The 12899-nt window shown below is 42.4% G+C and overlaps 1 protein-coding gene across 4 annotated transcripts in view; it reads left to right on the plus strand.

Moving 5' to 3' along the window:
- Positions 1-12899, plus strand: part of UNC5B (unc-5 netrin receptor B) — a 124217-nt gene that overhangs the window by 85763 nt on the left and 25555 nt on the right. For all 4 annotated transcript variants that reach the window (XM_025203541.1, XM_025203539.1, XM_025203540.1 and 1 more), the window contains 5 exons: positions 5383-5526; positions 8524-8627; positions 10025-10205; positions 11221-11388; positions 12015-12179. In XM_025203541.1, the coding sequence (XP_025059326.1) occupies positions 5383-5526; positions 8524-8627; positions 10025-10205; positions 11221-11388; positions 12015-12179 (762 nt within the window). The remainder of the gene's footprint in view (positions 1-5382; positions 5527-8523; positions 8628-10024; positions 10206-11220; positions 11389-12014; positions 12180-12899) is intronic.

The raw sequence follows: 12899 nt of genomic DNA on the forward strand, positions 1-12899 counted from the left end.
AGGTGTGGCGATGAAGTGAGGTTGTCATCGTTTCATTAGCTTTAGTGATTTCAGAAAGGAAAAATATTTCTTGTCTCCTGAACTGTTCATTCATTCTTTCTTGTTTGCCATGTTCAGATATTTTTCTATCTTGAATGAATGTCTAACTATAATTAAAGTTTCCATTAAATAAGTCTGTGCTGCGCTGTTGAACTTCTGCAAAGGTCCATGTAAAATGCACATGAAGGCTAAATTACTTAATTAGAATAGAAGTTACCAGCATGCATATCAAATGAACTCAGGATGTAAAGAAGCTTTCAGTTCCCAGGAGTCTAGTTGCCATATAGTACTGTAATCCCAGCTGTGCCACCATTGCAGCAGGTAAAAGAGCCAAATGCCTGGTATGATTCACGCATGTTAGTGGTTGCGTGCAGTCCAAAGGAGTATGGTAAAATGCAAGAATTTTATACTGGACCAGGTGTGGTAGCAGAGCAAACCCTTCAAAAAGGAAACAGTGCATGTGGCTATATGCAGTGTTGTGGAGGAGCTAATGCTTTGGTCACTACACGTCTTTTATCTGTAATTAACTTGCAGTACTTCCTAGCATTTATATATCCACCATGGGTCTTTGCTCAGAATTGAAAATCCTCATACTGTAAAAAATAAACACTGGCTGTCTACTGCAATTCCTCTGTGTTTATTCAGTTCAAGAAAGGCTTCATAAGCAAAAATGTGTAAGATCTTCACCTGAAAACTTGGGCAGTTGGTTTATAGACAAGCTATAGTTAAACAACAAGAGTTTGTTCTAATGTAGTAAGATGGTGACTGGTGACTGCCAGTGGATTCTGTCCTGGTGGAAGGAATGGGACTCTGTTTAGCGCAACAAAAACACTCCCAACACACAATGAAGTTATGGACATTTTTACTGCAGCTTGTCACAGTTCCTGGTTGTCACAGCCCTTGTAGACTTCCCACAGCTGGATGACACCAGGCTGCTGAGTTTGGGTTCCAGCATACTAGGACTCTGGGCTCTTAAGCTCCCTATGCTTTTAGTAGGCTGAAACACTTGTTATTTCCTTGGCTTCTCTATCACAGATAGGCACAGGCTCTCTCTTTGTTACCCCTTTACAGAAACTGGACCTAGGAGCTCAACAACCTGAGACCATCTGTACATGCACGTGCACATGCACATAAATGCACCCAATCTCTTTGCAGGAGCTTTGGCCACCAACTCCCAGAATTCCAGTCTTGTAGATGCCCTGGGTTTAGCGGTAACTTCTTCCAGGACATGGGACAGTTGAAGGAAATACATAGGCTTTATAAGGGTTCTAAAAACTAACAATTCCTTACTTTAGCTAGCACAAGAATTAAGCAGCTCTAAGGGATTTAGGTCAGAGTTTCCTAAAAGAATCCTGGATCTATTTTCCTGCACATAGTTTCTCCACTGAACTATAAGATGTTTGTCCATCTCCTCCTACTTCTGTACCCAGTGTCCTTGGGATGGTCCTGCAGTTAAAGGACAGTCCTAAGGTCTTCTTCCCTGCCCAAGCTCTTTTATATACTTTTGAGGTTTTTTGAGTTTCTCTTTGTCAGGTGAGTCCTTGTCAGCCTGGCAAGGTGATCAAAGTCCACCATCAGGTGATCCATTGCTTAGTTACCTCCCTGTGGAGTTCAGACTTGACAAACTGGTTTACCTTTGGCAGTCGCCATTTCGTTGTTCAAAGATCCTATGTTCAAAGTGGTGATTGTGGTTTGATGCAAATACACAGAGAGAGAACCCAATATCAAATGGATTTCATAAGATGCACAATGGTATCCAAATCATCACCTGACAAACTGCATCTCTGAGTAATGATTTCTCCAAATACCCCATCTCTGGTTCTTAGGCCTCTCTTTGCATCTTACTTGAAATTGAATCCTATGATTCTTTTACTCACAGATAAGTCCTGTTTGTACCTACCTGGTTCACCTCAACAGGTCTGACATCTGGTCATTCTGTTCTAAAAAAAAAGTCTATCAGAATTAGCGACCAAATAGCCTACTTCAAAGGCAAGCATTTATCTAGAACAAAAGCCCTTAACAGACTACATGCAGATCTAGTTTACCAGATGTTTAACCGTCTTCCCCTGGCAAAACTAATTCCCTTTAGTCTCTTCCAGAGAGCCTCTCTCTGCCAGCTTATCTACCTGCCAGAGTTCAATCTTCACTCACAGAGCACATACTGTAAATTTGGTGAGAAAATGCTGTATTCTTCAAATAAGACCAAAAAGTTGAATTACAGCTCTGAGTGAAAAACTAAATCTATCTGTAAAAAAAGAGACTGTGTTGTATGCTTATTAAAAAAATATTCACAGCTGGTATATCAGCCACTTCAAGAAAAGAATCTGCAACCAAAATGTCATGCTATACTAACAATATGCACATTGGTTGTCTGCTACTCCTAGTTAAAACAGCTACAAAGTATAGTAGGAGTTGTTAAATTGTCAGTTACAAACTTAAATATTTAAGCATTCAGTTCCCTTAACATTGTGTCCTTGGCTAAAAAAGTAAGTAGTGTGTCTTTAAAAAATAACCTTTTGATGATGTGCATTGAATGAAATGATTTCTAACATTCTGGCTGTATCTGATTCAAAACATTTCATGTGGAAGAAACCAAAATAAGCCAAGTCAGAGAGTGAATATCTCAGTCTGATATATAGGTAACATCTGTAAAAGCACACGTTAGAACGTGACCAGCCACTTCAGTGGCCATGGGGAACCAGACAAATGAGTTTTAACTTGCTTGTCCTAAGATTCATAAACTCCTATTAGCCCTTGATGTGTCATTTTCATCTTGATTGTTTAAAAAGCTAACATGGCAGTTTAATTATGTAGATTATCTTTATATGGCCAGCTAAACTTTTGAGCCAGGATTTTCAAAAGTGGCTAGGTTCTTTTGTGAATCTCTCTTTTTGGGTTCCAGTCTGAGACACCTTTAAGGATTCTGATCATCTGTCCTGTGAAAATCAGAACCTTTTAAAGTATATGACGTTGAACACCCAAGAATTTTGGCATTCACCTTTTAAAAATCTGAATCTTCCTTTTTGTTTCTTTTTCTTTAACATGGAGATTTATGTTTTAATATTCTAAATTATTCTGGTGTGTTTCAGATATTTCATTTTTTCTATATAAATATGGTAAAAAGAAAGTATTTTTATTGCACGGATGGAAATAAATGAACCATAATTTTAATTGAAAATACATCTGTACATGGCTTTGAACTCACTGACCAGGTTAAAATAGTAAGGCAGCCCTTTATCCTTTACACTGTAGACTTTGCAAATAGCTATGCAGTCCTGCAGGTTTCCATCTTACTCTGTCCATGAAGTAGAAATATATTAAAACGGGGACAGAGGCAGTTGTTTTAAAAAATAGTGGTCCATGTTTTAAATGAAGCATATTCCTCAGTTCATATTGAGATGCATATGCGATATGCGATGAAAATTAGAAATCATTTACTGGCTGTTTTGTTTCTTCAACATGTTTCTTCCACTAAAATTACCTTTCTATTATTTTAATATGATACATATGTGATAGGGTTCGCATTAAAAAAAGTTTCTCTGCTTGGTATTATCAGGCAATTAAACAGATTCCAGAACCACTTTAAATACTAACTGGTGCTTAAAAAGCAAACATCTAAATCCTGATGGCGACTTTCTATATAGGTCAGTGGCCACCCCTTTGTTAGACTCAAGGCACATCTTGGAAAATGCCAGCCCTTAGCTTTCACTTCATTTTTGACTGTGGAAAAATACTAGACAATTCTGTTGCAAAGAACTCTGAAAGACCACAACGTCAGAACGTTTTTGATCCTGTGGATTCCTATTTGAAATCTCTTGGTTTACCTTGTGAATCATGCATAGGTGTTTGCAATCCTGACAGTGATAATATCGTGTGGCACTCTGAAGCACCATCAAAGGATCTCACGGTACCCTAGCTGCAAATCATTGCTACAGGTGATCATGCCCTCAAATGACTAAAAGCAGTCCAGCTGGTTAAGGCAAATTTATGTAAACAGGAAGTCTCCTTCTATTCCCCAGTTGACCCACTTGACTGCTTGCCATGACCCCATTCAAATTGGACAGATTGCGTTTCTCAGCTTAAGGACAGAACACACTTCTCTGTTCTTTACTAACTTCTCTCAAGCAACTGCTGCGTCCCTCCACCACATTCTGAAGAGCTGACTCATTGTTCTTGCCACTTACTTTCACAATCAAATATCAGTGGTCCCATAATTTATTTCCAAACCTCTCATACCTTCAGGCTCTCCTTGCTGGGTGCCATGGTAGCATGTTTGTCATTGGAACTTTAGTGTGTCCAGGTGTCAGCTAGACAAAAGTGATGATGTCACCCTAATTTAGACACATTTAGTTGGTGCAAAAATGAGGCTTTCCCAGGACTCACAGCAAGATTAATAGAAATGTTTGTAGATTTTGTTATAGAAAAAATCCAGTGGAAAGAGTGTTTTGTTTGGATTTAAACCTTCCACTGGCATGTTACATGTGCGGAGCTACAGTGACAATAAGTTGCTATAGCTTCCGCTATAGGGCATTGCTTCCAGCTCAAGTTGTAGCACTTTATTCTTTTAGCTCTGCCGGTTCCTGTCTAAATCCCTTGTATTGGCCAAGAGATTGGCCATCATGCTCGTTCATGAAAGCAAGGAAAAATCAGTCTAGAAACATAAATTGACTAGTCTACTTCCATGGCCTGGGCCCACTGAAATGCAAAAAGATACAGATGTTAGGGTCGGAAGCGACCTCAATAGATCATCGATATGTGCAAGATATGTGCAAGAATCAGTGGTGAGAAGTAAATGTGATGACTTCAGGGCTCTTCCAAATTTAATAGTGAAGGGGTTAGGATAAGATTCCAGGGCATTCAACTTCTTTCTTTTTTTTTCCTTAAATGTTAAGACTTTTCATAGATCCTCCTACATGGCAACTGGAAAGAAAATAAGTATAGCCAACCCACAGACATAGTGTTACCTTTAAAACTCCGCTGTGGCTGAAGAGAAATTAGACATGGGGGAAAAGTGATTGCAGGGAGAGAAAGGAGAGAAACAGCTCCTGAAGAGGGCTGGCTGCTCTCTTTGTCAACCATTTTGGTTAAGGGTGCCATACAATGTATATGGTCTGTGAAAACTAGTGAAAAATTACCTCCAGAGGCTTGATAAGACCTTTTATACTGAGGCTTTACATCCTCTCATAGTCTCCCTTTTTCACCCATAATTCTCCTTTGTGTGGGTGTTTGTGCGTGTCTGCGCTCATAGAATTTGCTTATGTGTAAAGTAGGTTTCTTAAAGCTTCTACACACAGGCTTTTTGTCCTTGCCCCCTCTATAACTCTTTGCTGCTTTCTTTCCTAGGGATGCTCGTAAGGGAGGTCCAGATCGAGGTCTCCCGACAGCAGGTGGAGGAGCTCTTTGGTTTAGAAGACTACTGGTGCCAATGCGTGGCGTGGAGTTCCGCTGGGACCACAAAAAGCCGAAGAGCCTACGTCCGTATAGCATGTAGGTGTGACACTCGCAGTCACCACACAAAACTATTTAAGCATTGCTGGCCCCATCTCTGGCACAGACTTCTCCCTACCAGCCCATTTCCAGACTCTAAATGGGAAATCTTTCTCCTCAGCCCTAGTGTTTTAGATGGTGAGGAGTTATTAACACATGTATAAATTTGGCAGTCTCTACTGTTTTGCTATTTTTAATTAAGCTAGTAGCAGTTCCCTCTGCTCTTCCAGCCATGACATTCAAGGCTGCAGCCTCTCCTCACTCATCCTGGAATCTGGTGATTGCTTACCAGCATATTCCTATGACTCTCCCTTTTCCACAGGGTATGCCCCCAATGTACAGCTTGCCCATGATGTCCACTGAGATGGTCGTTAATTTTACTCCAGTTTAATGCACCATTTGGTTCTACACAGAGTGCCAGAGCCATGCACCCCCACTGCACTACTTCAGCCATGCTTGCTGGGCTTAGTACAGGGAGTCAGTATTGTCACAGCACAGATTAGGGCCAGAAACTGCTAACAGAACTATTTTCAGCTCTGCCATTGCCTGACTGTATGACCCCTGGGTAAGTTGCTTAACATCTTTGGACCTCACTGTTCCTCCCGCTAAATGTGGATAATGCAACTCTCACTAGCAGATTGTGGTAATTAATTAGTAAATGTTTGTACAGCCATTTCAACATATTTAGCATTTACAGAGGGCTTCATTATATTTAATGTCCCTGCAGTTAACACTTCAACCATAGAGTTGTTTTTTTCTGATTCAGCAAATGTAAGTCTTACATTCCTTACCAACCAAATGGGTCATGCATTCTGAGGACAGGAATTCTCTACCACTGGCTTAGCCTGCCATCCAAAGGATATTCATAGTGATTCCCTCAAAAAGAAAAAAGTTGGAGACACAGTACATTCCAGTGTAGGAGCTGTAGCCTTGCCAGGGGAAGAGTTGTTCAGTGACTAGAGAAGTGTTACCTTAGAACACGTTTAACAGGGCCTTATGGTTGTCTTGTGTCCAGATTGCCCCTTTGCTATGTTCCATAGGAGCTGCACAGCTGAGAAAGAGATGGGGAAGGTGCCTGTTGCCTAAACCTCCAGAGATGCATCTTGGTGAACCTCCTTCCTGCACACCCCTACATGCGCTGTAGGGTTTGATCTCCAGTGTGCTTTCACCTAGGTAGCAGCACTAGCTCCATGTGCAGGCATGGTGCAGTCTTCCTTCCTTCCAGAAATTTAGGGGCAAGACCAAAAAGCAAGGAGAAGTTAAGATGGAAAGTGCTATGCAACTCCTACCTGTAGCAGCTGTTTCCTCTCTTACTAATGTAATTGAGACACTGTAAGCCTACAAGACAGCTTTGACACAGGATGAAGCTTCCTGCCATCAGTTGACAGTGCAGAACCATTGCTTCAGAAAAAAAAGGGTGGCTGTTTGCTTCGAGGCTACAGTTGTAGTGGAATAGCCCCGTTCTGTTGTCTACCTTCATAAATGGATGCCAGTCTGGTGACATTTACTAATGGTCCTCACTGAGTCTCTTGAAATAATTGTGTCAATGAGCCTGGGTTCATCATGTATCCTGAAAAAGCAAGACAGGAAAATTGGGCTGTGGCTGCATTTAGTTGTAATCGTAGTAATGCTGGTTGGAAGGCATCCTGCAGGGTAGGGCACCACCTAGTGATAAAGGAAGGGAGTGATTTCTCTCTACAAAGGAGCTTCACCAAGGAGTGCACAGTAAACTTTGCTCAACTGAACATTGCAATAGGCTGCTTGTCTTCTTCCTTTTGCAATTTCATGTGATGTGAAGAGATGTCTGTTCTTACTTATGAAGAGTAATTCCTTACAATGCAAATAGCCCTGATGATATCAAGGGGATTGTTCCTGAAATAAGATGCTACTCTATATAACAATGGGAGAACTGTGTCCATGGATAGCATATTTCTGATAGTAAATTGGTATGAGCACTATAATAGCTGAAAGTGGTCAATTTCATATGAGGTCCTGTGTGACCTACAGTACAATCATATGGACTGTAAATTTAACATACAAGACATATATAATAATGACATATCTCACCTGTAAGATACATCCATTTTTATTGTGTGTGTTGGGTTTTAAAAAAAAGGCATAAGGTCAGATATTCAAAAGAATTCAGCTCCCATGTAAGCACCTATTTGAAGTAGTTGGGTAGTTAGGAGTTGGCAGCTCCAAGGAATTATTGGGCTCTCAGTATCTTTGAAAAATCTAGCCCTTGGGTTTCAGTAATAGGCCTAGGGTAGCATGCATCTGAGAACCTCATGGGTATCAAATAAAACCAAGGAGACCTAGTTCATAACTTCAGTGCAAATGGTAATAGAGCTTCCTGTCACTCTTGGGTCATTGTATTCTAAAACATGCTGCCAAAAACAGTTTTCCCTTTCACCAGAGCATCTAAGTAGCAAACAGTGCCCCCTTGTGAGATACAGATTTCTAAATGTTGGATCGGTATTTTGGTTAGAGACTATGAAGAAGGAAATGAATTCTAGGCAGATGCATATTGCCATTCCCCCTGCTGCCTACTTAGAGCAGTTAAATTAGGGCAAGGATTATGAGTTTTATTTTAGGAATGGAAAAGCATATGAAAACTTGCCTTATCCATGGGTGAGCAGATGTTGGCCTGTGTTCTGAGACATGCAGTGTCAGATTTGGCCTCTTTCTGCTGAAATATATTTATATCGAGAAGACAAGCATACATTTAAGAAACAGCAGATTTTTACATTGCCAAGGGCAAGCTAGGTGGTTGATGAAGATTTGACACAGGTGCTAGTGATACCCAGAAAAAACTAAAGTAGTGGGATGAAACAGGTCACAGAGCACTGAGTGGCCTGGTCAGCCCATGTTTCAAATGTTTTCCAGATAGCTTTCTTTCCCTGTTGGCCAGAACATATAGCGTTCCCTTAATGTCACATGGGTTGCTTCATGCCTGTCACTGGTTGCTGATGCTTGGTGCTCATTTATGCTTCTCAGACTTGAGGAAGAACTTTGACCAGGAGCCTTTAGGAAAAGAAGTCCCACTGGAACATGAGGTGCTTCTGCAGTGCCGTCCTCCTGAGGGAGTACCACCGGCAGAGGTAAGCAGGGCTTTCTCTCCTAAATCCCCAACTACAGAGTCAGTCCAAGGGGGCATGCTAGGTAGGCAGTGCCAGCATACTGGGACTTGTTTTACTCCCACAATAAAATCTCTATTTGCATTATCATACACTTACAACAAATAGCCCCTCCCATCCTGTTATCACTTGAGATGGTTTTGCCCTGCATAGACTGAATTTGATATTGATGCCAACCTTGCCAGGGGCCCCTCAGCAGCAGAAAACTTTTTTTCTATTGAGTCTTCCCACCAGCAGTAGGACAGGCTCCATCTCCTTCTCCTGGGGAGCAGCACTGGCAGAAGAGGAGGTGTGGCCACAGCAGTGGGGGATCTGCATATTTGCTGCACCTTCTAGGCAGCCTAGGATACTCTGGTTCTTGGCCTTGTACTGTGTTTGTATGTGAGAACACCTGTGAATGCTGCAAATATACTGGCCACTTACTTCCCAAGTAGGAAGTAACTGGATTAAGTTTTGAAAAGCTTCCTGAATTACCTGGTATCTTGTCATTTTTAGCAGATAGGCAGGTTTGTGTTCAGGATCTTACTTCCCAACACCTTTTTCTGCTATGAATTTTTGTGTACCTTTAGACAGAAGATCAAGGAATTGACTGGCAATTGGTAACTGCACCATCCTCCCCCGACTTCTTTCCCTCCTTGCCTGGACACATCTATGGCATCAGCAAAGACTGATCATGAAGGTGCCTGCCAGGCTCACTGTCATGCCCTGCTATTAAATCCATGGAAACCTACTATATCTCCTAAACTCTTCTTAGCCCCTGGATCAAGGCACACATCTTTCCACGCTTGTCCCTGCAACAGTGATCTCCTTCCAGCTGGGATTGCTAGCCCCTCAGCAGTTTGTCAGCTGAGTTCCAGTTAGGGAGAAAGGACAAGAGAGAGATTAGCCACATCCTTGCAGATGGATTGGAGCTGTGATGAATGGCCTCACTTTGAGGCCGTCAGCTTTCATTATTCAGCAGAACTGTTTATTTTGGGCAGTGGATCTGTTATTCTGACATCTAATAACATACTTAACCTCAACACCTGTTCCGTCCACCCCTCCCTCTGGTACATGCTGATCTGCCTTTAACCCTTTGTAGCACTGATCTGGGAGAAGAAAGGCAAGAGATAGCTTGTTTAAACATTGCAGGTAAAAAAAAAAGCAATAGGGAGCTGGGAAGATCAACATGAACTTTCCTACCAAAGCAAGGCCTTGTACAAACCAGTCACTTTTGTCCTTTGCCCCAGTTACTCTCTACTGTCATATTAGTATATTATTTGTCCTTCCTCTCTTTTTCTAACTTTTCCAACATTCCACCGCTTTCTTTGTCCTTTACCTCCTCCTCTTGCTCCTTTCTCTCTGTCTTCCCCTCTGTTTAGGTGGAGTGGCTGAGGAATGAGGATATAATTGACACCACTCAAGACACCAACTTCCTGATAACAGTTGATCATCACCTCATAATCAAGCAGGCCAGGCTTTCAGACACTGCCAACTACACCTGCATAGCCAAGAACATTGTAGCCAAACGCCGAAGCACCACAGCCACAGTCATTGTCTATGGTACTGACCCTTTTCTTTTAGCTACATTGTGTTTCTGCAAGCCAAGGAGCATCTTGTGTTACTACTTGTGACTGTATTCATACAGATCCTATAAGTCATCAACTGAAGTATATGCATAATATAAGGGAGATAAATTATTCCAGGCAGGGAGATCTCTTGCTACTGCTTGAGGTGAAAGAGAATCTCCATCAGCTTGTACCAGTATCAGTTTGTTATGAGGGCTTCTGTAGGCAAACCTGAAACAAGGAAAAAAAACCTCCCCTGGTTACTACTCTTGGTCCAACCCTGACTGGTTCAAATAAGGATGTGCTGCTATTTGAGCAAATCTAAAAGAGTTTCTCAGGGAAGGCAAAGGCAAAGCTGGATTTGGCTGAGATTTACTTGGAATTTGGGGTTTGTGAAACCAAAAGTAAACCCTGGTTTTGCAAATCTCAGTGAATCTAAATCAAAGAAAAAGGCCCAACTCAAACATGCAAATCAGGTCCTACTTAATTCCAAGAGCAAAATAAGTACTGTTTTCCATTCTGCTTTTCTGAAGAGTTCTCCAAGGTGAAAATATTTGTGTAGTGCAAAATCCTGTGTTGTCTCTTCAGCTGACATAAGCCAGAGCAACTACTCTGTGGTGTGAAACAATTTGCCCTTTTCAACAAATCCAAGGTGTAGTTGGGTGGTACTCAGATGTTGTGGTGATAACAGAAATGGAGGTTGTTGATTTGTAGGAGACTGTTGTCACTGGTTTGGGTAAGATTGAAGGAGCCTAGTGGTTGACTGCTGACTGCTGTGGTTAATCTATGGAGCATCAAAAGAGCTAGGTACAACTGTTACCTTGTGTGTGGTGACCTAGTCTGGTACATTCATGTAGCTGTAGAGTTTTCTCCAGCAGCAGCTTTCTCTGTTTCAGGCTGTGACTACCAGGTGAGAAAGAATGAAAGTGAATGGATTGATATGGGTTATTCTTGGATTCTAGGCTTTGAAACTCTCAGAGTGGCATTTTTGTTATCTTCTCTGTTCACAGTGAATGGTGGCTGGTCCATTTGGTCAGAATGGTCATCTTGCAACAACCGCTGTGGCCATGGCTGGCAGAAACGTACCCGTACCTGCACCAACCCAGCTCCTCTCAATGGTGGTTCCATCTGCGAGGGACAAGCCTTTCAGAAAATTGCCTGTACCACAATGTGTCCAGGTAAAGAATGACTCATGCAGCAGTCTGAGACCAGCCGGAAACATGGCAGGTGCCTCCCCTTCTTGGATTTCCCAGGTCAACAAGGCCTCTAGTGCTCCCGAGGGCCTAGGAGAGATGCAGTGTTGTAGAGGTAGTGCTGTAAGAGGTCAGATGGACAGTGTCTCAGAACAGCCATCTTTCATTTAGTCGGTGGCATCTTTTGCCTAGTGAACCCTCTTACTATGCTCTCTGAAAAATGGAAGATCCCAGAGGTCAGAGCAGCTGTGCATGTTACATGCATGGCTGTTCTGTTTCAAGGGTCCAAGGTTTCCGATCTGCAAGTGAGCCTGAAGTACTACTTTGCCCTACCATCCAGAAAACAAGCTACCCATGAGATGAATTTCCAGCTCTCCATGATTTGGGTTGTTAAAACCAAGTTAAACTTTCATTTCCTAAACTCTGAATTCAGAGATTGTGCTGTTGCTGAGGCTTCCTCCAGAAGTTTCTCTGGCTTGTTGTCTGTGAAGATATGAGAAGCCCAGATGCTTCTGCATCTTGTAATCCCATGCTCTTTTCCTTTCCCCATCTTTAATGGGTTATTTTCTCTTTGTATGTGTGTCTTTGTGTGACTGTTCCCTGGAACGCAGTAGATGGAGCCTGGACAGAGTGGAGCAAGTGGTCAGCCTGCAGTACAGAGTGCACCCACTGGAGGAGCAGGGAATGCACTGCTCCGTCCCCAAGGAATGGAGGCAAGGACTGCAGTGGGGTGTTGCTGGACTCCAAAAACTGCACTGATGGACTGTGCATGCAAAGTGAGTGAGCAACTGAGCCTGCCCTGGAACAGCACAGAAGAGAGGGTGGAGTGAGAGAGGAAAGGCACAACCTTAAAAATGCTAGGAAAGTTTACTAGGACAATTTTCTCAAAATAGACTTTACACGCTAAAGAGTTTATTTCTGCCTTTGCATGGGCAGCAGACACCGTGCCTGGTGTCCTGCCATAAGTGGGCAAACAGTGTAACTTAGGCTCTTCTCTTCCCTGAAGTTACAATCAGAGCTCATTCTGGTTGGGCCCAGAAGTGCAAGTGTAGTTCCACTTACCACTGCAAGTGAAGTAATAGAAGTTCCAGCCTGGATATCCAAGCCAGCCTGGAATGGATTCTGATTACACTGATGCCCGGAGTGCTGCTGAGGTCAAGGTGTGTGGATAGTCAGGTACTTGAAGTCATTGGACTCAAAAGAAAATGAAAGTTATTAATAGTGCTAGACACACTCACTTAGGTGGATACATTCTTCAGAATCATCTGCTGACTAGGGCTGTGTGAAGCTTCAGGTGGTGATTCAATTCGGAGGAGATTCAGCCCAATTCGGTGGCCAAATCTTTGAATCTGAATCAAATCAAGGGAACAGTTAAAACGTCCAAATCAATTTGAAGCTCTCCAAATCTTCGGAAAAGATTTGGAGAGCTTCGATGATTTGGACAGTCCCTGCCCACTGCAGCAGAGAGCTGCAGCTGGACTTGGAGCCGGTAAGTA

Source organism: Alligator sinensis, unplaced genomic scaffold (assembly GCF_000455745.1).
Source record: "Alligator sinensis unplaced genomic scaffold, ASM45574v1 scaffold546_1, whole genome shotgun sequence".
Taxonomy (NCBI): Eukaryota; Metazoa; Chordata; order Crocodylia; family Alligatoridae; genus Alligator; species Alligator sinensis.